The following is a 24,396-nucleotide window of genomic DNA, read 5'->3' as shown; positions in this document are numbered from 1 at the left end:
TATTGATGGTGTATCCTATAGTGCAGAAAATACGGTAAATAAAACAAAAGTTTAGGTCGAACAAAAAACAAAGGAAAAATTATTTGAAACGCTGCAAGAATTATTCTTTATTCTAAAGTCCAAACACCTTTACCTGACACTACTGCTCAGATCTGATGGATCTGATGTTTTTTTCACCTCAATACTTACGATTAAAGAGTATAAAGACATCAAGACAACAAAGAGCTGTTAGAGATCATTGCTGTTTACTTGGTTGTTGGAAAGTTGCAAGCCTAATTTTGCATCTGGTGTCAAATTGTCTCATCTAGAAGTATGACACTTAGACCGACAGCTCACCTATCTCCAGTTCGCCATCCTCCATCAGGATGTCAGCGTTGGGCACTTCTGGAGGAGGCTGGCAAACCCTTAATTGGTAGGCTGGGAGCAGCAGGCGGCAGAGATGCAGAAAGAGGACAACAGAGAGTAACAAAAAAAAATAAAAAAAATAGAGAACAATCAATCTGTAGTCCTGAAAATATTGAGAAGGGAGGAAAATTGAAACTTTCACCACTTTTTACTGGTAATTCTGTGTCCTGTTTGGATGTTTCAACATGCTTTTATCAGCTTAACTTCACTTTTAAGTTCAGGCGGTCAGGTCATCCAAGCCTGAAGAAGTTAGAGGAGAAAAAACAGCTGCATAGACAGAGCACTGCCTTGAATCATAAAAGAGGAACTGGCTTCTCTGCAGCTGAGCTGAAGGCTGTGATCAATATTACTGCATGAATGTGAAGAGAGAGGCTGAAAATATACGGACGGAAAGACAGACAGACAGACAGTGCTGAGAACCAGAGAGGGAGCTAGAGCTGAGGGCAATAAGTCAGGATGAAATTGACTATGAAAATGAGACCTGCCAATAGTATCTGCTGCTCTCATGCATATCAAAGCCCTGTGGTCTGTGTGCTTGGCAGTATGTCTGAATGCACACATGTTTGTGAGTCCAGTGCGAATGCCTCCGTAAAAGTGGATGAGCAGTCATTGATCTCACTAAGCTCTATTTTTATAGCTACTTCCACATTCGTGTCACGCGCGTATTTTCAGACTTATATCCATGACAACATTATCCACCACTGTGTTGCTCTCTCGTCGGCACTGAGCATTCAAAAACTTCACCCAGAGATAAAAAAGATACAACGGTGCAGATAAATACCTCCAACAGTAGATTCTTCTGGGGTTCCGTTGACATTTCTAACTCAAGCAGATATCCCCACTGCTAACTATAACATCCTGATTTGGGTTACCGAAATTCATGATTTCAGACGCATCTGAACACTTTCTTCTATTGTGGTGTTTGTAGGAAACCTTGCAACCTTTGGAGAATAGTCTTCTTACAAATGAAAATTATGTTTGTTGTTTTGTTAAAATTGTATTTCTGAGTATTTCTTCATGCAAATTGTTGTGAACCAGGAGAAGAAGAAAAAGTGCTGTTTTAAAATGCTGGGGGAGGGGAAGGGGGGGACTGGGTTTGATCTGTGCCAACGGTCCCGCCCATAACTTAGAGGTGAATTTCTAATGAACTCCTGCTGCTCTGCAGAAACTGTCCTAGAAAACGACAAAGTTTTTTTTTGATTTTGTTTAAAAGTGGCAGAATCATAATTAAAAGAGAACTGGAAGCGCATTGAAAATAGATCAAAAGATGATCGGAGTGCTTGCTAACTACCACCGCCATACATGTAACTCCCACTGCAGTGTATCCATCTTCCCTGTCAATATTTTCCGTTCATGGTCCAATAAAGCAGGACTTGAAGACAAACTTGAATCCATCACATGGTGCTGTTCCTGTGTGAATGTGGCAGCTGACCATTAAAAGCTGCCAACAAGATTCATTAGCAGCATCCATCTTAGAAAGGGAAGCCTCTGCTTAGAAACCAGCTGACATATTCCAAGTAAAGAGCACTGAACGGAAACCCTCACCAAGGAGAAGTTGGACCGCTCGCTCATCTGAGAGTTTGTGGCGTGAAAAGAGTCCAAAATGAAAACTGGACTCTTTTGAGGGCTCGCTGTCACATTAGATCTCATTTCGGGCATGACAGCATCTGGTGAAATCCTTCATTGGCGAAATAGGATGGTTCATCAAAAAAAGAATTCTGCACAGTTTGATGACGGCTAATTATGATGTGCAAAGAAAATGTGGGCATGAGAATAGAATAGAAAAACAGATAATCGTTTAGTTAGGCAGCAAAATTGAAAGTTGGAATAATGTCATGCCTTTTAATAGAATCATTAAACACTTTATCTTTGTTTTTGGTATAATGAATACATATGGATTTGATTACTGATCTTTCCTGGTAAAGTATAAATTACTTGAATTATGAACCAGATTATGATAACTATTTAAAAACAACAAAATAGTGAAGTAATACAGAAAAGCATAACAGAGGTGGGATTATTTAAATCCACTTCCTTCACCTCCTTTTTAGGTAAATAATTATTTGACAAAATTTACATTCAACGGTTTCAATGTGTCATATACTGTATGTATAATTACAGATATGTCAATTTAGGATTAAGAACAATTATATTGGCATAATTTACCGGTACATATGTTTGTAGATGTATATGGAAGTGTATCATTTTTTACTTTATAATATTTTCCAATTAAGTCATGACTAATCATCCAAAGTTCGAGATATAGATAAATCTTTCTTTGTTTGTCTTCTGGTTTTTTGTTTACTTGTTTTGATTGCTTAAAATGAATGAATTCCAAATCCAAAATCTATGCCTGAAGTAAAAAGAAAAACAGAGATACTTTTTCTTTTTTTTCACAGAGTAGTTAATAAAACTGTCCAAAGCTTCCAATATTCATTATTAAATAATGGAAGCAGGTGTAAGAAAACTTTAGGACTAAAAGGCAAAGTTCAAAGAAAAAAGAAGAAAAGCGCATCATTTTTAGCTGAAAAACACAAATACGGTTAGGATATTCTCACACTGTAAAAACATTTTCCTACCATGATAACTAAGGACAAAAAAGCCAGCTCCAGAGAAGTCAGAGTGGAATTTGATGAGGATGATGTTGGAGGTCGAGTAGACAGACTCCAAAGCTGTGTTCCCGCTAAACTGGCCAATTTGAGGGGATGATTGATCTGGACCATCCCTGTGGAGAAACAAGAAACGCAGTCAAGTTTACATACTAAACCAGTGCAACAAACACGATAGGACAGCACAACAATAAGGACATAGAATTACATCTTAACTTGGATTAGTTACTGTTGTAATCATAGGCGGCTGTTTTTGATTTTAAAAAAAAAATCAATATTTTAGAGGCTAGAATGAAAATATTTAATGATAATTAGGAGACATAACACAAGTTTGACTGTACTTGTGCTTAAATTGTGATATGAGCCAATCTAAGAGTCCTAACAAAAACGTTACCTTTGCCATTGTACTCAAGAAAAATTGTTTTCTTAGATGTTCGTTTATAAAGGACTTTCTGTCTAATATGTCTAATTAAAAAAAAAAGTTTAAAAACTCCTGGCTAATAGATGAGGGTCACACGGGTCGACATGAGAACCACACAAGTACTATTACCTAAGACAGCAGAGTTTTGTGTTAAGGTTGCTCTTTGAAAGCACTTTCACACAAGGAAACACTTGGTTTAAAAGCTACATTCACACCGCCTTTGGCAAGTCACGTTCAAGCGGCAACTTTTAATGATAAGTCTAAGTAAATTCATGTAAGTGGGTTCATATGTAGCTACGCAGGTTTCTACGATCGTTTTGGGCTCTACGTACAAACCGTGTGACCAATGAACACACCATGAAAAGGCCTCCCTTTTCATTCACGCAGCTTTCAACCACTTGAAAATTAATCAGGAAGGAGAAAATAATAATTGCTCTTTTAGCCCAGCCGGAATTCTATCACATCAAGACTTTCATGTGTCGGATAGAGCTGTGAAAGAAAAAGCCTGGAGCAAGATTCGTGACGTGTTTACTGTTTCGACATTTTGAATCAAGCCTCTTCCAACTATAGGTGGAGTGACATGCACTGGTAAACAGTAGAAGAAGAAGAAAACCCAATGTTTTTGCTTGTTCAATGTGAACACCATAAGCTAAATTCTATGTCACCATTTGTATCATATTTGATACACACTGAGACCCCTATCTGATTGGTATGATTAAAACTCCTTTAGAACTCATTGGATCTAACTTAGTCTGAATTTTCTGCCCTGTCATTCACCTTCATTCCACTAGGGGCAGTAGTGGACTTTTTCTGCTCATTTCAAAATGGCTGTCTCCGTGAAATCTTAAAAACACTTTTGGCAAGAAAATTAAGCTAATTCTCAAAACTTTATGGTGAAAATAAGCTCAAACTTTGACCTAATAATGATACTTATCCAAATAATGATAAGTCATTATTTTATAATACAGTTACACAATGTTAAAAATTTGAGACAGTGGGTAAATAAGGTGTTTTTTTCTTCCCTGAGCACTCATGTCCATATTTCAAACTAACATTGTTGTGTGCACAAAAAAAAAAAAAAAACACAGCAATTTTTGGTGGATTTCATCAAAAGGTTTAAAAAACATCTAAATTCTATAAGTAGTGACGTAGTGTGCTTTACAAGGTTAAATTTCAAACTAATTCATTGTGATCAAAAAGAATCATCATGAAGGGGAATAAAATACAAGTTTTCAGATATTTAGTGATTTGGGATAGGTCCTATTAAATGTGCAGAGTTATAGAAGAGTTATCTTCTCTGAATCCCCTTCAGCAGTGTTTACCTTTTACTGCTGATACTCATCCAGTAGCAGTTATTAGTGCTCTATAACAACATGTGCAGTGAGAGTTTGCACATTAAACTGTAACATCTAATGTATCTGTCAACTTTTGGAATAAAATTCTGTAGTAAGTCTCCCAGCATGAGACCAATTAGCAGACTTTGTGACTGTCAGGTCTGCTGGCTCTGGACTGAGAAGGCCGCTGTGAAAATCACACCTTTACCACTGAAACTGTGCTCTCTGCAGGGAGCCGACATTAGGACTATATGACTGACATCGGGAGTTTTCAGTGTGTTCTTGTGCGGCTGTTGTGCTTGCTTTGTGTGAGTTCCGCCGTCTGCCCACTTTTCCGACAGGCAGCGGGGTCAGAAACACGCTGTGCAACCAAATTTATAGAATTCACACAATCATGTGGGGGTGGGCAACACATGGCTCAACAGTATTGCAATGTTTGGTGTGGGAAGAACGGGCAGGAAACAACAGTTATGAGTTACAACCATGACATGTAGGCAGAGCTGAAGGAAGCAAGTCATGGTTTTAGTTTTTAGAGTCAAGTAAGAGCACCAAAGATAACCCAGTTGTGTACTTTTATCCTTTTTAAAATTGAAGACATGATAAAAAAAAGAAAAAAATAATAATTGTAAAGAATTAGGAAAGTAAAGCACAATTGTCAATATTTTAAATCCCTTTTACATAAAAAAAGGGAAAGATAGTGTATTTTACTCATATGTTAGAAGAAACAAAAAGAAGGAAAACACAACTGACTAGATTAAGAATGGCAAAAAAGTGATCAGAAATACATCATTTGTAGGCTAATGCGTCACCAGCAACCCCCACGCACTGTCTTACTGAGCTGCTTTTGTGTTTTGTCTGTTGACTTGCTGCCAGGGGACATTGCACCCTGTGGTCCATTTATCAGAAGCGGCATTTAAAGAAGGGCAACAGAAAACAGAGCTGCGACATGGCAAGAACAGAAATAAGCCTAACAGGCTATTTACGGTCCTGCTGCCACCATGTACCTGCAGATATCCAGGCAGTGTGGATCTGAGAGCCATTTAAACACCTGCATCGACAAAATGTCTGCTGCTGCCATAGGCTGCACCCCTCAAGAGGAATAACAAAGGAAAAGGAAGAAGGATGGAGTGCATACTGAATTACACCGTGGGCCGAATGAGCTTAGGAGATAATGAGAGGAACAGACAGGACAGAAATATGTAAACCATGACGAAAAGGGAATTATGCCAAACTATTTAAGCAGAGATGTCTGTCGTCATGGTAACCCTTGCAGGAACTTAGCCAATTAGTGAGCAGTTTTGGGGGGGAAAAACGTAAAAAACGTGTAGCATGTATGAACGTCCTTACTGGATATTTTACAAATTGAGATTGGTTTAAAGAAAAGAAAAAACATAGCGACTGAATTGCTGCTACCCCCCCATCCCCCACCCCACACTCACACTCTTCCCCTTCGGCCCCAGCCGCCCTGGTCAGAGCTGAATGTGACAAATTCATGAAAACAAAACACACTTTTTTTTTTCAAAATGGCAGCTTTTCTGTTGGTTTTATTTCCTTTTTTTTTTTTGGTTGCCTGAGAGTGATGAACAGATCTGTATAATTTTTAGATGAATGGGCAAAAGTCAACTTTTGGATTTCCTTGGCAACTGATGTCTTTTTGTTAACCACACCCATATACCTATTATGTTCATATTATATGTCATACTGTTTGGATCAGCTTGACCCGACGATTCATGTATTACATCTTCACAATATTCAGATAAAAAATGTGCAAGCAACAGGGGAACGCCACTTTTGCAAGCTTGCCACCATGGGCGATTTCTCTAAGACTGCAAGGGGAAGCTCGGCTTCCCTTATAATGTCACAAAACTAATGGTCAAATATGTACTATTGTATTAACATTTTATTAATTACAAATGCGTTAGAAAACGTTCATCTCAAAGACGGGTTTGTTCAGAATCAGTTACATATAGCAGGTCGGCTGACTCGATTTCCTTCTCATACATTCCCGCAGTGTCACAGTGCATTTCCCTATTGAAGCCCATCGTCCATTGACTTCAATTAGGCTGCTTTGAAAGTTTTTTTTCAGCGCTTCGAGACTAGACGGTCATTGGATAAACGCTGCGCTTATGTACCGCCCACGGACGCTCAGCGTCTCTGGGGGTCAATGGGGAGTGGGCTGGCCCGGACTCCGAGCTTCCGCATGATGATTGGAGGGTCTGTCGAAAGACTACATCTCCTTTTGACTGACAGCGATTCTGTACTGTAAGGAATCACTGAGGTTTTTCGCGCTCAGTCCCATCGCGGACCAGTGTGTCAGCCTCACGCTGCTGGTCATCGTGGCCACGCTGATCTGTGCGCTGCTCTTCATGCTGTTCAGCGAGTCTCCCGGGAACAAACAGTACCACGACTCAGAGCAGCTCATCTGTGGCTCCGGCTGATACCGATTCGGAAGGTAACGGCGGCTACTAGCTACTTCTTCCTTTTTTGTTATTGTATTTCACTTTTTTGTATTGGATCGTTGTGATCAATAAAGTTCTAGGAAAAAAAAAAACATAAATAAATAAATAGGTAGTGTGCACAAGACAACCAGGGGGCGCTCCTACTATGCAGTTTGGAGTTGCCACCTGTATTTCTGTTCCTGTTGATGTCTGTGGACTAGAGGACAGTGACGTTGGTTGGATTTACGCATATCAATAAGCAAAAAATAGTCCTTCAGTTTTTAAGTTTATACTTTGTGTTTTGCCTGGTTCTTATTGTAACTGCCAGCAACGGCATTTGCAAGTTGTTTAAGTTTAAGTTTACATATTAATTTCAGTGATGCATATTTTATGTTCATTTGCTGTTAAACAGTCCTTGTAATTATTATCGGAGTGGTAATAATCACGTTATCAGTTAATGGAACTTTTGAGTTGATTTTTGTTTCCGTCAGGACCGTTATTGTTGTAACACGCTACAGACAGAGCACATGGACTACGGAGAAAGTGTCAGCATTTACGTTATAACAAGAAGAAAGTGTGAAGAGTTTAACTTTATTCCCTGTACATGGAAAAGGACTTGGGTCATTTCAAGAGTTGTTGCAGAAAGGTCTTTTAACCCCCTTTGTGGTATTGCGGCCAACGAGGTATGACAGTTTATGTTAATTAGTTTATTCAATTGAGTTTTTTCTAAGTCTTATATTAGTTTATATCATGTATGTGATGTATATTGACATAATTTGTTCTCTGTGAGAATATTTTCATTTATATTTATTTATATGTTTGTACAGTTCTCACGGCATGTTTGATGGCACCTGTGTGCAATAAACGCCCGTCAACACAGAACGCCTTGTGTCCGTGATGTATCCAGAGGGGAGTTACAGTGAGAACTCGATTCCGCTCGGCGTGAGGTGGAACGTGATGAAAGGAGCCCGCCATTGACGGAGCTGCAAGCAAGTTTCCCGAGGCTGTCTGTACATCAGCATCAAGGCTAAGACGACGCATACACGGAAAATCTTAACAAGCTGCAAGAAGAGTTAAAAAGGGCAGTGCATGACTAATCCAAGAAGAGATGCATTTTAAATTAAGTTAAATGTATAGAAGTGGATTAACTCAGTGCTTGCTTAAAGAAACTCTATAAGTGCTAAATAAGTATTCTGGTGTACAGCATGTGTTTAAGTTGAAGTTATTTTGACTTAGTTCTGTTATTATATTACTTGAACTTTAAAAGAGCAAGCACACAATTAGTTTGGTTAGAGAAAGTGTGTTCTTAAATTATCGCCAAAAGGTTTTAAGTTAATTTGTGCTGCAAAAATTTTGGTTATATTTCTTGTACATTTTTTTAACTGAAGAAAAGAAGTAACGTTAGGTATAATTATTTTCTTTCATTATTTTACTACAGTAGTATTCTCAAGCAACTCAAGCTGGTTAATTTAGCTGCATTTTTCTTTAGATAGATTAAGCACACGAAAACATTTCCCATTATGGATGAGTGCGGATCCAACAAGAATGTTATATCAAATGACTCTGAAGTTGAAGTTGAGCCTCAAGCTTCTTCTGAAGCACCACGAAGAAGCCAAAGAACCCGTAAACTTACTGAGAAAGCTCAAGTAATTTATGATGATAAATCAAAGAAACTTAAGGATCGCTTTACTGTCAGTTATGAGAAGTGGAAGGTTGTTGCCAAGGAAGCTAAGAAAATGCTTGATGGTGCTCCCTCACGTGACATCTTACAAGATCTTTTAACCGAGATACAGTCCTTGTCAACAGATGCAAAAAGGGCCTATGAAGACCTACGACAGTGCACAACTCCAGACAGTGAAACCCGACGTAGAGTGGACACCTGCGATGCTGTATCAAAGAAAATCCTTGGATGTGGACATTCCCATCTTCAAGAGATGGAGGGGAATCCAGACGTTAATAAAGAACAAGTGGACTGGGCGGAGGCTGGCTCTTTGCTCTCATCTGCACTATCCCGGAAAAGCAGTTCGAGCTCACCGAGTCTAAGGTCAGTAAACACCTCAAGCATGGGATCAAAACATTCAAGTGTCTCCTCTGTAAGGAAACAAGAGGCGGCAGCAGAGTTAGCTGCTAACCAAGCTACTCTAAAGGTTTTAGAAGAGATAGATAGTGAAACGCAAGAACTTGAAATGCTTGAAGCACAAGAAAGACAAAGAATTGCATTACAGGAAGCAGAGAATGCTGCGAGACAAAATGCATTAGAAGAAAAGCGCAGACAGATAGAACGCTTAGAGACTGTTAAAAGGATGAAAGCTGCAAAGGCACGCTTACAGGTTTATGAACAAGAAATCAGCTCAGAAGAAGAAATTGAGTCTTTTTATGAATCCAAACCTGTGCAAATCAAATGTGTGACAAGTTTAAGGAAACGGACAGAGCAGCAGGCGGCAGCAACAAACAATATCATCCAAAAGCAACCTAAAAGACCTCCAGAGGACACTACAACAGCTCTCGCTGAAGCAATAGCTGAGTCTATCAATGTGAGCCGTCTACCAGTACCAGAACCTACTGTTTTTGCTGGAGACCCACTAAGATACAACGAGTGGAAAATGTCATTTCAAACGCTGATAGGTAGAAAGAAAATTTCAGTGAATGAAAGAATTTACTACCTCCGCAAGTATGTCGGGGGACCAGCAAGAAAGGCGATTGAGAGTTATTTCCTCTTGAGTACAGATGCTGCCTACCAGGCAGCATGGAACATTCTGGAGGAAAGATATGGAAGCTCTTTTGTGATTGCTAAAGCTTTCAAGGATAAACTCAGTTCATGGCCAAGAATAGGACCCAAGGACAGTGTAGAATTAAGAGAGTTTTCAGACTTCTTAAGAGGCTGTGAAGCAGCAATGTCAGAAATAAAGCGCCTGGAAGTCCTTAATGACAGTGATGAAAACCAGAAGCTTCTCACCAAGCTTCCTGATTGGCTGGTTGCCAGATGGAACAGGAAGGTGATGGAGATTGAAGAGGAGAACAAATCATTTCCCACCTTCAGTCAGTTTGTTGAATTCATCGGCAGAGAGGCAAAAATAGCTTGCAATCCAGTGACTTCTCTTCACGCTTTAAAGTCTAACGACACTGAAAGGGTTAAGTCAACAAAGACTCACAATGTTGGAGCAAAGGTGTTATTGAGCAGTTCCAAAGAAAGTACACACTCGGGGTGTGTTTTTTGTGAGAAATTGAATCATGATATTCAAACATGTTGGAAGTTCATGGAGAAGCCAATCTCTGAAAGAGTTCAGTTTGTGAAAACTAAAAAACTGTGTTTTGGATGCTTGAGAACAGGGCATCATTCAAAGAACTGTGAAGGAAGAAGCGTATGTGTTACTTGCAAACGTAAACACCCAACATGTCTACATGAAGATCGTGACAAACCGAGCAGAAAGACAGAACAAAAAGAGAGTAAGAACTACAAGGAGAAGGAAAAATCAAGCGAAAGGATCAAGTTTGAACAGATCAACGAAGCATCAAGCCATGCAACTTCAAATCGAGTGGTGCAAGATGTAAGCAGTCTATATGCATCTACAGTTGTTCCAGTTTGGTTGTCGACCATAAGTGATCCAGAGAGTGAAGTTCTTGTTTATGCACTCCTAGACAATCAAAGTGACACTACATTTATCTTGCAAGAAAAGGCAGAAATGCTGAAGTTACACAAAGAGGCAGTGCAGTTAAAACTATCCACATTGGCATCAAGAAACACAGTCATTCCAAGCCATAGATTAACTGGTCTGCAAGTTAGAGGCTTCTATTCATCAAAGAGAATCCCTCTCCCAGTAACTTACTCAAGAGAGTTTATTCCTGCTAACCTGAGTCACATTCCTACACCCAAAACAGCAAGGGCGTGGCCACATCTGGAACATCTAGCAGAAGAGCTCGCTCCATTGATAGAGTGTGATGTTGGACTGCTCATAGGGTATAACTGTCCACAAGCCTTGTTACCCAGAGAAGTGGTGTCAGGAAATGACAATGAACCGTTCGCTCAAAGAACAGATCTGGGCTGGAGCATAGTTGGCTGTGTCAGTCCATGCTCGGACTATAATGATTCAATTGGAAACAGCCACAAGATTGTTGTAAGACAGGTGGTCCCTGATCTTCAGCCAACTGCTACACTCACAAATGAAGTTAGATTCATATGCCGAACTCAAGTCAAAGAGTTGATCACTCCACCAGATGTGATGAAAATGCTTGAGTCAGACTTTAACGAGAGATCTGCAGAAGAAGCTCAGCTCTCTCAAGAAGATCTCCGATTTATGTCAATCATGGAAGAAGGACTGAAAATGAAATCAAATGGTCACTGTGAGATGCCTCTCCCATTTAAGGAAGACAACCCAAGTCTGCCAGACAACAAAGGATGTGCAAATCATCGCCTCAAATGTCTGAAAAGGAGATTTGAGAGGGACAAGCAATATCATAAAGATTATACAAACTTCATGACTGAAATAATATCAAATGGGGATGCAGAAAAGGTTCCACATGATGAAATCAACAAGAGTCCAGCCTGGTACATTCCTCACCATGGAGTGTATCATCCCCACAAACCAGGGAAGATACGAGTGGTTTTTGACTGCTCCGCTAAGTTTAAAGGCGTGTCATTAAATGACCACCTGCTTACTGGGCCAGAGTTAACTAACAGTCTGATAGGTGTTCTCTGCCGTTTTCGCAAGGGACCAGTAGCGGTGATGTGTGACATTGAACGTATGTTCCATCAATTTCATGTAAGAGCAGAACATCAGGATTATTTGAGATTTCTCTGGTGGGACAACGGAGAATTTCACACTGAGCCAACAGTCTACCGTATGCGAGTACACCTATTTGGAGCAGCCTCATCACCTGGTTGCGCAAACTATGGTCTTAAACACGTTGCAGCCCAGGGGCGTGGATTTTTTAGTCAAGCAGCCATTCGCTTCATTGAAAGAAATTTTTATGTGGATGATGGGTTGATGAGCGTTACATCTGTGGACGAAGCAATAACGCTGATCAAGGAAGCAAGACAGATCTGCAGTTCTGGCAGACTAAGGATCCACAAATTCATTTCAAACTGCACTGAGGTACTGGCATCAATTCCCAAGGAGGAGTGCGCTGAAACAACACAAAATCAAGACTTAGCTCTGGGTGAGCTACAAATGGAGAGAGTTCTTGGAATCAAATGGTGCATAGTCTCAGATCAGTTCAGATTCAAGGTTGAGGTGAATGAGCGACCACTCTCTAGAAGAGGAGTATTGTCAACTGTGGCATCTATCTTTGACCCACTTGGGTTTGTTGCACCATTCATTCTAGTTGGTAAACAGATACTTCAAGAGATGTGTCGCAACAACATTGGGTGGGATGAGCCACTGTCTGAAGATCTTCTCCCACGGTGGGAGTCCTGGCTCTTGGACTTGAAGAACCTAGCTGATATAAAAATTCAGAGATGCTATGTTCCAGACAATTTTGGACAAGTTCAGCGTTATGAACTGCATCATTTCTCAGATGCAAGTGCTTCAGGGTATGGAGTCTGTTCCTACTTGAGAGCAATCAGCGTGTCACATCGAGTCCATTGCTCCCTGGTTATGGGTAAGGCCAGAGTGACACCTTCGAAGGTCACCACAATCCCAAGGCTCGAGCTGTCAGCGGCCGTTGTTGCTGTGAGAACCAGTAACCTTCTCAGAAGGGAGTTGGATATTGAGACTCAAGACTTCTTCTGGACTGATTCAAGGGTCGTCTTGGGATATATCAACAATGATGCAAGACGATTTCACATATTTGTGGCAAACCGTGTTCAGGCCATTAAGCAGAGCACTAATTCGAGTCAGTGGAGACATGTGACCTCTGAAGAAAACCCTGCTGATCATACATCCAGGGGCTGCACAGTCAAGGGGCTTGTTTCTTCCAATTGGTTCACTGGACCAGATTTTCTTTGGTGTGAGAAGCTTCCCAGTGATGACATTAAGGTGGGAGACATAACAGTTGAAGACCCAGAACTTCGAAAGGTCATTGTGCACAAAATACTGACTGCAAAGGACTCATTGTCAAGCCGCTTTTCAAAGTTTTCCAGTTGGAGAAGGTTAGTCAAAGGCATTGCTAGACTGAGGCGGTGTGTCAGAGAGTTCAAGGGTTTGTCATTAAGAAACAACGTAGCTTCGAGTCTGGAGGAGAGAAAAGAAGCAGAACTTACCATCATAAGCATTGTTCAACGAGAAACATTTCCTGAAGAAATCCAAAACCTCCAACACAAAGGAGAGATGACAACACAAGACAGGATTAAGCGGCTGCATACACTGAATCCCTTCTTGGATGAACAAGGAGTAATGAGAGTGGGAGGTCGGCTGAAACATTCTACCCTGCATCCATACATCAAGCATCCGGCAATTTTGCCAGACAGCAGCCACATTTCAAAGTTGTTGATTGAACACTATCATCAACAAGTACAACACCAGGGTCGTGGCATAACAATGAATGAACTTCGATCAAATGGCATCTGGATACTTGGATGTAGTCACGCAGTGTCTTCCTTCATCTACAAGTGCGTCAAATGTAGAAAGTTAAGAAGTGCTCAAGTACAAAAAATGGCAGACTTACCTCATGATCGAGTAGAAACAACGCCTCCTTTTACTTATTGTGGAATGGATTGTTTTGGCCCGTTTTACATAAAGGAAGGAAGGAAAGAACTGAAGCGTTATGGTCTGCTATTCACTTGCTTATGCTCTCGTGCTGTTCACATAGAAGTACTCGATGACATGACTGCGGATTCTTTTATCAATGCCTTGCGAGCCTTCATTGCCATTCGTGGAAATGTGCGTCAACTTCGGTCTGATCAGGGTGCTAACTTTGTGGGTGCAAAACGTGAGCTTCAGCAGACTGTAAGACAGATGGACCAAGAATCCCTAAAACGATTGGGTTGTGAGTTTGTCATGAACACACCAGCTGCCAGCCACATGGGCGGAGTTTGGGAAAGGCAGATCAGGACAATAAGAAGTGTTTTAACATCTATTCTCCATCAGTCCTCCAGCAGACTTGATAGCTCGTCCCTGCGAACATATTTTTATGAAGTCATGGCAATCATAAATAGCAGGCCCTTAACGGCGCACTTGCTTAATGATCCCACTGGACCACAGCCTCTCACACCCAACCACATTTTGACAATGAAATCCTCAGTCATCTTGCCACCACCAGGACAGTTTGTGACAGAAGATGTTTATCTTCGCAAAAGATGGCGCAGAGTGCAGTTTTTGGCGAATGAGTTCTGGTCTGCTAAATCTCCAGCAGAGGCAAAAATGGCACAAGGCCCACAGAAACTCGAAGGTCAACGACATAGTCATTCTTCAAGATGAGAGCGTGCCTCGAAATGCGTGGAAACTGGCTAAAGTTACAAAGGTCTTTCCTAGTGCAGATGGTCATGTTAGGAAACTGCAATTGTTGATCAGTGATTCAGCACTTGATGGTCAGGGAAAACGACTCACTAAGCCAGTATATTTGGAGAGGCCTATCACTAAAACAGTAACACTCCTTGAAGCAAATAACACAGAGTCATGAGTAAAAACTACTTACATTAAAACTCTTGAGTGTTTTATTTGACCTTCTTCAGTTGTTAAGAAATCACAAGTGATTTGGTGGGAGTGTAACTGCCAGCAACGGCATTTGCAAGTTGTTTAAGTTTAAGTTTACATATTAATTTCAGTGATGCATATTTTATGTTCATTTGCTGTTAAACAGTCCTTGTAATTATTATCGGAGTGGTTATAATCACGTTATCAGTTAATGGAACTTTTGAGTTGATTTTTGTTTCCGTCAGGACCGTTATTGTTGTAACACGCTACAGACAGAGCACATGGACTACGGAGAAAGTGTCAGCATTTACGTTATAACAAGAAGAAAGTGTGAAGAGTTTAACTTTATTCCCTTTACATGGAAAAGGACTTGGGTCATTTCAAGAGTTGTTGCAGAAAGGTCTTTTAACCCCCTTTGTGGTATTGCGGCCAACGAGGTATGACAGTTTATGTTAATTAGTTTATTCAATTGAGTTTTTTCTAAGTCTTATATTAGTTTATATCATGTATGTGATGTATATTGACATAATTTGTTCTCTGTGAGAATATTTTCATTTATATTTATTTATATGTTTGTACAGTTCTCACGGCATGTTTGATGGCACCTGTGTGCAATAAACGCCCGTCAACACAGAACGCCTTGTGTCCGTGATGTATCCAGAGGGGAGTTACACTTATGTCTATTGATCTTAGCATTGTTATATGCTCTCTGTTAATGAATGTTGGTTCTGTTTGTTTTTATGGTCTTGTCATTTGGGCCTCGAGTCCGTCATAAATTTTTCATTCATTCATTCTAAAAATTTGTTTATATATCTGTTTTTTGTATAGCAATAAACATAATTGAACAAACATGAATAAAAAAAAACCAAGATTTAAAAGATTAAATAAAAATTGATTTTTATAAAGAAAGCCCACATAAAATCAGGCATGATCCTTTTTTAAATTGCTCCGACCAAAATTTTTTAAATTATATTGCTGTGATTATATTGTGTTATATTTCTTTAAATTACATTATTGTGACCCTGTCGTAGTGGGTCATAGACCATTTTCTTGAAAAGGAACGTAGGGCAGAAGCCGCCACTGCTCGCCACCCTAATGCCGTTCTAGATCTACAAACTTTTAAACCTTCCTTTTTTCTCCAAATAGCTTCCCAATGATGTATGAGGAGTTAGTAGGCGAGAGATCAAAATCGCTAGGAGTGTGAATTTGTAGATGGTACTAAAGGTGTATTTATTTTTTGGTAATTTCAATTCAATTTTATTTATATAGTCCAATATTACAACAATGGTCATCTCAATGGGCTTCATAACCGGAAATTGTATAGTAAATGTAAAATCATAAGGAACATGAAGTCATAGAATTCAACAGGTAAATCCTAAACTAAACTGGGCATCCCTGCCCTTAGACCAAGGGTCCCCAAATCCAAGCTTTCAGGGCTGGTGTCCTGCTGGTATTCCAGAAACCCCTCCTTATTTGCGGCTGATTACCTGGATCAGGTTTGTTTAGCCAATAAGGAGCTTCAATGGCAGGTTGGTTGGAAAACATGTAGAACAGCGGCCCTCGAGGCCTAGATTTGGGGACCCGTGCCTAGACCCTCTTTCAAGAGGGCAGCCTCTTCCTGAAGCCACAGGTCAAAGAAAATTCCGATTGAGGATGTAGACTTAACGTTGTGGCATGTGTGTGAAACCACATGAAGAACAAAAGTTTTTTTTTTGTCCCAAATTGTGTGAAAATCCCTAAATTTTACACATTGAAACAAAATAGCCACCAAGCCGGAAGTCTTGCAGCCATCCCATACACATTTCTGGGACATCCTTCATGACACGTCCGTTTTGGTTTCATTTGTGGAGTTTGAAATATTCTTTGAGCCCCAAAAGATTTTGGTCCAATTTATTTTTGATGGTTTAGCCCGCTGTAATGTCATCATGTTTTGGGGCGAGGGTTTGTTCACATTCACCAAAATTCTTTTTCATCAGGTACTAACAAAGGCTGGTGCATATTTGAATGTGTGACAATATAGTCCTTTCCGTCCTAGACTGCTGCGGCACATAAATATAGGCGTCACTAGATATTTTTGTATAAGCTGAGACATATATGATCTCCAGCATCTGTAGTAAATTGTGCTTTTGTTGCAAACCTGGAAAAATATCCATTTATTTGATCTGATTATTCTCTGACAGAGAAAACAAACTCCACAGCTGATTATAAAGGATGAAAAACAATATAAGAAGCAAAAACTTTAAAAGAGTTCAACTGCACCTACCAGACAGTTATGTAGTCATATATGGGCTCAGTGTTTAGTACAGTGAAGTTGATGTAAATTCCATGTCCTGGAGGAACTCTTACGCTCCACACACAGTCTTGGAAGTTTGGATATTCCTCAGGGTGTCCGGGGGAGTAAATGGTTCCATTAAGTGATGTGATGTTTCCACCACACAGAGCTGTGAAACAGAATTACCTTCATTGAATATCCAGCACGCCAGTATTATTGTCAGACAATTGTATTACTGTTAATAAGTAGCAATTAGAATTTATGACAGCTCTGCAGCTCAGGTGTAGGTTACCCATCAGGTGTTTAATGTTGCTATTACTGAGATTGTGAGACACTACATTACATTAAGTGCCAAGTGTAAATTAAAACAAAGAAAGTAAGGTGAATAATTATAACAAATACATTTCATTTTACATATACAATGGTCAAACGGCATTTATACAGTCTAATTTTAAGTTTATAGTTCTCTTTTTATCAAAGAAGGAGATGTTAGTAGAGTTAGGGAAAGTTGGTCAACACAGTTCTCCTCATAACAAACCATTGAGGCTAAGGGGAGTTAGCAGGCAGCTACCTTCGCATCGTGGAAGTGCGTGGTTCCAATTCCTGCTGACCCCATGTAAACACGTTAGGGAAGCTTCCCCAATCAAAGAGTATCCAGGGAGGCATTCAAACGACACCGTCATGCCCACGCTAAAATCAGTGCCGATAACGATGCCGTTTCGGAATGGCCGAGGGTCGGGGCAGCTCTGGAGCTGATAGGCTGTAGAGAAAAAGTTAAGACGGGTTTAAGAAAAGTCCTCATACCATCGTAATGAAGTGTTGAGGTTAATGATGAAAGTTTCCGCACTATGGGATGGATTGGATTTCATAAAATGTTTTCAAAATTATATTTTGTGCAATGATCGCCTGCAGATCAAACTATAAGTGTCAGAGATGAGCACATCTGTCAGTTTATTAACTTTATTAACTGCATTCACAGTAACTCTAGAACTTGTTTGAAGCATGCTACATGTTCACCATGTTAGAATCAGTAGCACATTAGTGTATTTACAATTACCTGTGACTCCCAACACGTAAAAAAACAGGTTGATACCACTAAAAGAAACATCACTGTGACTGCGCTAACTCCCAACCTTGTAAGTAAAAAAAAAGTGAGCCAAGTATCTCTCAAAACCGCTCCGACATCAGTAAGCACAGCCAAAATAAATTCATATTTAAGGTGCTTCGGATTATAAGACGCACTATCGTTTTTTGAAAAAAAAAAAAAAGGCTAAGTGCGGCTTATAGTACAGAAAATACTTTAGTTATAGATAAGAATCAGGAAGTAAATCCATTCCCACACTAACACAAATGCACGAGCAAAACAACTGGGTATATGTCATAACAAGTAACTATTTTGTCTGGTTTATGGTTTGATTTTTATTGAATGACTTAAGTTTTAAGAAGTAAAATTACATTTTGCACATACATTTCTAAATTAGTTGTTTCCAAAAATGTCTACATAATAAATCAAGAAGGGTCTTAAGTGTCGCTTTGCCCGCACTACTTTAACATGCTTCAATATTATTCGGCAAAGACTGAAACCAACCTGAGAAAAAAATGTAAGTTGTAAAGCAAAGTAAAAATGTCGGAATACAAAAAGCAATGAAAATAATATATTTATCAAACATTAGTCATATAATTTCTTCTAGCAATTTTTTGATTGCTAGATTCAATTTTTTTTTTTTTAAGTTTGTTGTGAAGAGTATAATGAAGAGAAAACACACCACAAAGGGCCACAATTATTTTCCTAAAAAATAAATGTAGTATGCCTGTTTTACCTTAGCTTCAGCCCCGTGGAGTAATAATATAAAAAGAATTAAGCCGTAAAAACATGAACAGATCTCAAAAACTGAGATCATTCACTAAATTAGGAACCTGTATGCAGTAATAACTGCTTCCTCACGTCTTCATTAAAGCTTTCAATTTTCCTGTGAAACGCTCACAATGAATGAAATCACTCATGCTCCCACATTGTCAGCAGCTTCTGCTCTTGGAAGAAGCAGCAAGGACTCATCTGCTTTTGTTTTCCTTTTGCTCAGGAAATGGTCACAGTAAACATGACGTTGGAGAACTTACAGAGTCAACATTTACCTTGATACACGATGTGGAACCCGGGTTTGTTTTGTGAGTAGTCGCTGTGGAAAGAAAAGCTGGTTTGGTGGGTGGTGCTGAAGAGAGGCTTTGGAATGATCGGCCCACTGAAGCGGTCAATCACACTCCCGGTCTCCAGTGTTCCACTTCGAATCTCTAAGTAATCGTGGATCGCTTCGGTGGAGAGGTTCAAAAACTGGAGATGAATACCTGATGAAAAAAACACAGCTTAGAAAAACGATATGAGACTGACATCATGTGAGAAGCACTTTATTTATGGCCATCTTTAGTACTTAATTGCCTTTATCCTTATTTACAGTGGGTCATACACATAACAGAAATAAAACAAAAAATAGACAAAAAAAAAAATCAAGACTTAAGCCCAAACGGGAACAAAATTCACTATTTGCTTAGCACTGCACTGAAATCTTGACAATTTCTCACCAAAGCCAACAGGTAAAGTGACAGTCCATGTGCAGTCTAATCCACTGGGATAGTTTCCAGGGTAACCAGGACTTAGAATCACTCCATTTACTTCTGTCATGGACCCACCACACTGAGCTGGAATAAGAAAGACAAATAGAATTAAAGAAATGAAAACCTAATTTGTTTTGAAGAAAAAAAAGATATATACTGCTTTCTATTGTCTGGATCTGCATCATCGATTAAACTAATTGCGTGCAGACCTCGTTACTTCCTGGTCGTCTTAATGTTAGGTAATATTCCGCAGCCGTTTAACTAAGCTTTACATCAATTCAGCAGAAAAGTATTCAGCTCATCACAGAACAGTAAACTAATCAAAAAGCTTTTTATCGAGAAGAGGCAGCAGAAACAGTCTGCATAATTACTGCAGCAGAGTAATTTCAAGTATGTTTCTCTCCAGATAACGGAGCCGATTAGCTTGTTTTTCAGACAAATCGTGCATTTTGTGGTACAAGCACCAAATTGGGCATGGCTGTTCCTTAGGATGGCCTCTTTCAGAAAAGTATGTTAAAAGTCTGAAATGGTGGACATTTTTAAAGATGGTGGCCAAACACTCAATTGTTATTACATATATCGTATTTCTTGGACACTAAGGCTATAAGTTGTAGCAGACAAAAAATGTATAATAAAGGAAATAAAATCACATAGTTTCAAATCACATATAAGTCGCACTGGAGTATAAGTCACACTTCTGAGAGAAATTAATTTAATCAAATTTGGGAACAAGAACGGACATTTTATCTTGAAAGGCAAATCATAATAATGGAATAAATTATAATAGACTGGATATCTGCACACTTCGCTGCTGTAACGCATTGATGCTTATTTAGCTTCATGAAACATAGAAGGAATCTAGTATATTAGCATAAAATATAAGCGTAACATATAAACAATTATTCAGATAACCATTACATAAATAAAATGCTAACAAGTCAATTGAACAGTTTGTCATTTTAAAACACTAAATCCATTGAATTCTTCATCCTCTTTGTCGCTTTGGAACTATTCCCCCAGGTCCGGCGTAAGACTGAGTGTTGCTTCATCTTCTGCGCTGCTGTCATAAGCACCGATACACACATCTACCGTGCCTTCTACTGGTTGTTGCTATTTACAAAAAAAAAAAAAAAAAAACAACAACACATAAGTGGCACCTGAGTATAAGTTGTACCACCGTCCAAACCATGAAAAACATACGAATAATACTCCAAAAAATACGGTATTTTTAAATCTTGGATTTTTTTCATGGCTAACATCCTTTTCTGAAAGACGTACATCTGAGTCATATTTGGTTCTAGAATCACAAAAATGCACAATTATTTTAATAAGTGGGTCCGCTAAGACCTATGATTGAACACAAGTGTGCATGGATGTGGGATAGAAGAATGAACACGCACCAATGCACAAGGGAACGGGGTAGTTCCACCTTCTGACTGGTCCAGGCATGCAGGTGATGTGGGCATTGCCCTGGAAGTGTAAACGCAACCATGGTTTGTTATTAAGCACAAGCTGAGAAAACATCACAGACTTATTTTTCTAAAAGCACTCATTTGGAAATTATGTATTTGAATTGCATAACACTTCTGTATAGATCACAATGAGAAAGCATTCAAACTGAAGAATTTGGCCAAACAACAAAGAAATATTGATGTTAGTCGATTTGTGCAAACTACATCTGATTCCACAGTTTGGTTACAGACAAAAAAACAACCTGCCAAAAAGGTTAAATTAATGAATGGTAGCTCATACAAAAATTGAGCATATTGAAATTATTTCAAATGCAGCATTGGCAGTCTGTTTGAATCAAGTTGAACAGGAATTGCATAGCTTAGGGTGCTTTTGAAGTGGTGATCTTTCTTTCACATCTTTTTAAGTTGATCATGTGAATCAACAAAGAGAAGTAAGTGGTATTTTACCTGAAGGGAATATCCCTGTTCACATGAAAACTGCACAACATCGCCCACCATGAATCGGTCTCCATGTCTAATCCCATAGTTTGGAGTCTGTGGTTCTGGGCATGACTCAAGACCAATAGCTGTTTAAAAAAAAAACAAAAAAACATGTTTTTTTTCCCTCTGTATTTAGTGCAAAAGCTACAGATAAAGCCGTACAAACATGTACCTGTATATTCCAGGTGAAATCCAGCAGCTGAGACACTGATATCGGAGCTAAAGCTCAGATAAAGGTTGTTAGACGTGCTATTCAGCAGAGGAGGGATCGTGGTGCCTGAAAACAGAGGGAGCAGAGAGAAGCAGAGAATGAAGACCTTTCTTTTCTTTCCCCCCCCCAAAAAAACTAAACCTTTAGAACAAATCAGAAGAGTAATCTGTCGCAAAGGAAGTAACAAAGATCTGCTAAAACCTACATTTTTCTTTTCCAAGCCGAGAATTCTTAAAGAAGGGCAAAGGGAATTACTTTCATTTGAGGTATCTGTTTTATTTGAAGCCACTTTTCAAATGTTGACTTGACCTACTTAGTGTGTGGAAAGGAGTAAGTACAAAAGAGAAACTGTAGCACTGGAGGAAAGTTGGTTCATGATTTTTTTCTGTGTTGCAAGGGATATAAGTTTAGCTTTTTAGATTCAATCAATGGTCATAGGAATGACATCCACACCAAAGTGTCGCATGCATACCCTTTCCAAAAATATCGAATATCACGGAAAACCGTATTTATTTCCATAATTCCATTCAAACATATTAAATGTTCATAGTATTTAGATGCAGGGTGTTCTGTTTAATTGATATCAAGTATTTTAAATTTTTATTTTTACATAAATTAGGGTTCCGGCTCAAAAGCACAAAGATAGGATTTCAAAAAATAAGAAAACTTCAAAAATACTTTTGTTGAAAGGAATTATTGTACGACTTATATAGGCTTTACCTTCTTAGAACGCCCAAAGTGCTTTACAGTCCCCTTTGCCCATGCACACACACATGCACAAAACCTATAACCACTAAGAGCAATGTGGAGTTCAGTATTTGGTGGGAAATGAACCGCTTCTGCACACATTATAGAAATAAATACACTTTTTCTTGTTATTCAAGTTTTTGGGAAATGGGTCCACTATGGCCAAGACCAAAGAGCTGTCTAAGGATACCAGAAACCAAATTGTTGACCTGCACCAGGCTAGGAAGACTTAATCTGCAGCTTGGTGTTAAGAAATCAACTGTGGGATCAACTATTATGAAATGAAAGGCATGCAAGACAACTGGTAATCTCCTTCCATCTTGGCTCCTCAGAAGATCTCACCCCATGGGGTCAAAATGAACATAGGAACAGTGAGCAAAAATTCCAGAACCACATGGGGGGGACCTAGTGAATGACCTGCAGAGAACTGGGACCAAAGTAACAAAGGCTACCACCAATAACACTACGCCACCAGAGACTCAAACCCTGCAGGGCCAGACGTGTCCCCCTGCTAAAGCCAGAACGTGTGCAGGCCTGTCTAAAGCTAGCTGGAGAGCATTTGGATGATCCAGAAGAAGATTGAAAGAATGTCCTATGGTCAGATGTAACCAAAATAAAACTTTTTGGTAAGAACTCTACTCGTCGTGTTTGAAGCAGAAAGAATGCTGAGTTGCATTCAAAGAACACAAGACCTACTGTAAAGCACGAGGGTGGAAACATCAGGACAACTGATCCGTTTAAAGGAAAGAATGAAAGAGGCCATGGACAATTGGTGGCCGACTAAATACTTTTTTACCTCACTGTAGCTTATCTTTTTATAATCCTAAAAGATCACAATACAAGCAAATAGGTTTTGGTGATTTAAACAGAAAATCTCCAGAGATTGTTATGTGCAATATTTAATTGAAAAAAAAAAGGTATACCAGAATAGCTTCCCAGTCGTGGTGCATGGCTGTCAGCACCATCGTAGAAATCCAACGAGTCCCAGTTATGCTCTGTGGCAAAACTTACAACCTGTATCTGGAGAAAATACAAGAAAAGAAATGTAAATTGACCTAAACTCATTCTTACAAGTTTTTTTTAACTATATATATATTAAAGGTTCTCTTCACTTCCTTAAGCATTTTTTGCTATCATCTATAGCCTACAAATCATTCTGCTTTTTTAAATAGTTTTTTGTTATCAGTGTTCCAGTTTCTCTGTCTTAGTACACTGATGAATTCATCAATGCCAAGTTGAATGTGTTGCCCGAGGACACTTCAGGATGTGCTTTGTGGTCACCAGGAATAAAACCACTCATCATGTAAATGGAAGACTGGAAAGCTCCGCTTGTTGTTCCACACATGCCACAAAACCAACATATAATGACATGCTATAATAAGTCCACCAGGCTCATTGCAGTGTAATTTAAAATATTAAAGGATCATTCCAAACAAATGTGCTTCTTAACTTAATTTGCGTTCCTGTAATTAAATTCCCTGGAAGCATTGGCTTGCTGGGAAAATCAATGAACTCATCACTGCTTGTAAGTTGAATAAAACTATAATGAGGTCCCGTTTTTTTTTAGAGAACTTATTATATTTTCAGCCGTGGTTGTGAGAAATTGCACACATTCTCTTAAAAAGGACTTCATTTCAATGTATGCTTACACTGGAAATGTAAGATAAGTATAAATACTACCTCTTTAAGACAAATTTAAATCTTAAAATTAGCCATAAACATTAATATTTTGATATATTGTTGTGGTAGTTCGAAATATTTCTTTAAAATATATGTCTTAGCTTCAGAAAAGGTTTTATATCTTTAATATAGGTCTATTTATACAA

General features: G+C 39.1%; 1 protein-coding gene and 2 long non-coding RNA genes across 11 annotated transcripts in view; 2 read left to right on the top strand and 1 right to left on the bottom strand.

The window, feature by feature from the left end:
- Window positions 1–24,396, bottom strand: part of csmd3b (CUB and Sushi multiple domains 3b) — a 478,594-nt gene that overhangs the window by 53,584 nt on the left and 400,614 nt on the right. For all 9 annotated transcript variants that reach the window (XM_078954985.1, XM_078954986.1, XM_078954981.1 and 6 more), the window contains 10 exons: window positions 23,494–23,590; window positions 21,785–21,889; window positions 21,580–21,698; window positions 21,061–21,130; window positions 19,628–19,744; window positions 19,184–19,393; window positions 17,622–17,810; window positions 17,042–17,219; window positions 2,985–3,130; window positions 337–417 (listed from right to left, as the gene is read on the bottom strand). In XM_078954985.1, the coding sequence (XP_078811111.1) occupies window positions 337–417; window positions 2,985–3,130; window positions 17,042–17,219; window positions 17,622–17,810; window positions 19,184–19,393; window positions 19,628–19,744; window positions 21,061–21,130; window positions 21,580–21,698; window positions 21,785–21,889; window positions 23,494–23,590 (1,312 nt within the window). The remainder of the gene's footprint in view (window positions 1–336; window positions 418–2,984; window positions 3,131–17,041; window positions 17,220–17,621; window positions 17,811–19,183; window positions 19,394–19,627; window positions 19,745–21,060; window positions 21,131–21,579; window positions 21,699–21,784; window positions 21,890–23,493; window positions 23,591–24,396) is intronic.
- Window positions 7,764–8,089, top strand: LOC144995344 (uncharacterized). Its single transcript, XR_013658905.1, has 2 exons — window positions 7,764–7,890; window positions 8,035–8,089. It is a non-coding gene; the product is annotated as an uncharacterized LOC144995344 (long non-coding RNA).
- On the top strand, window positions 15,105–15,414 carry LOC111948165 (uncharacterized). Its single transcript, XR_013658906.1, has 2 exons — window positions 15,105–15,215; window positions 15,360–15,414. It is a non-coding gene; the product is annotated as an uncharacterized LOC111948165 (long non-coding RNA).

Source organism: Oryzias latipes, chromosome 11 (genome assembly GCF_053564925.1).
Source record: "Oryzias latipes strain Hd-rR chromosome 11, Olatipes_Hd-rR_3.1".
In the NCBI taxonomy this organism is placed as follows: domain Eukaryota; kingdom Metazoa; phylum Chordata; class Actinopteri; order Beloniformes; family Adrianichthyidae; genus Oryzias; species Oryzias latipes.
Note: the sequence above shows the minus strand (reverse complement) of the source record. Positions and strands in the feature narration are given on the sequence as shown.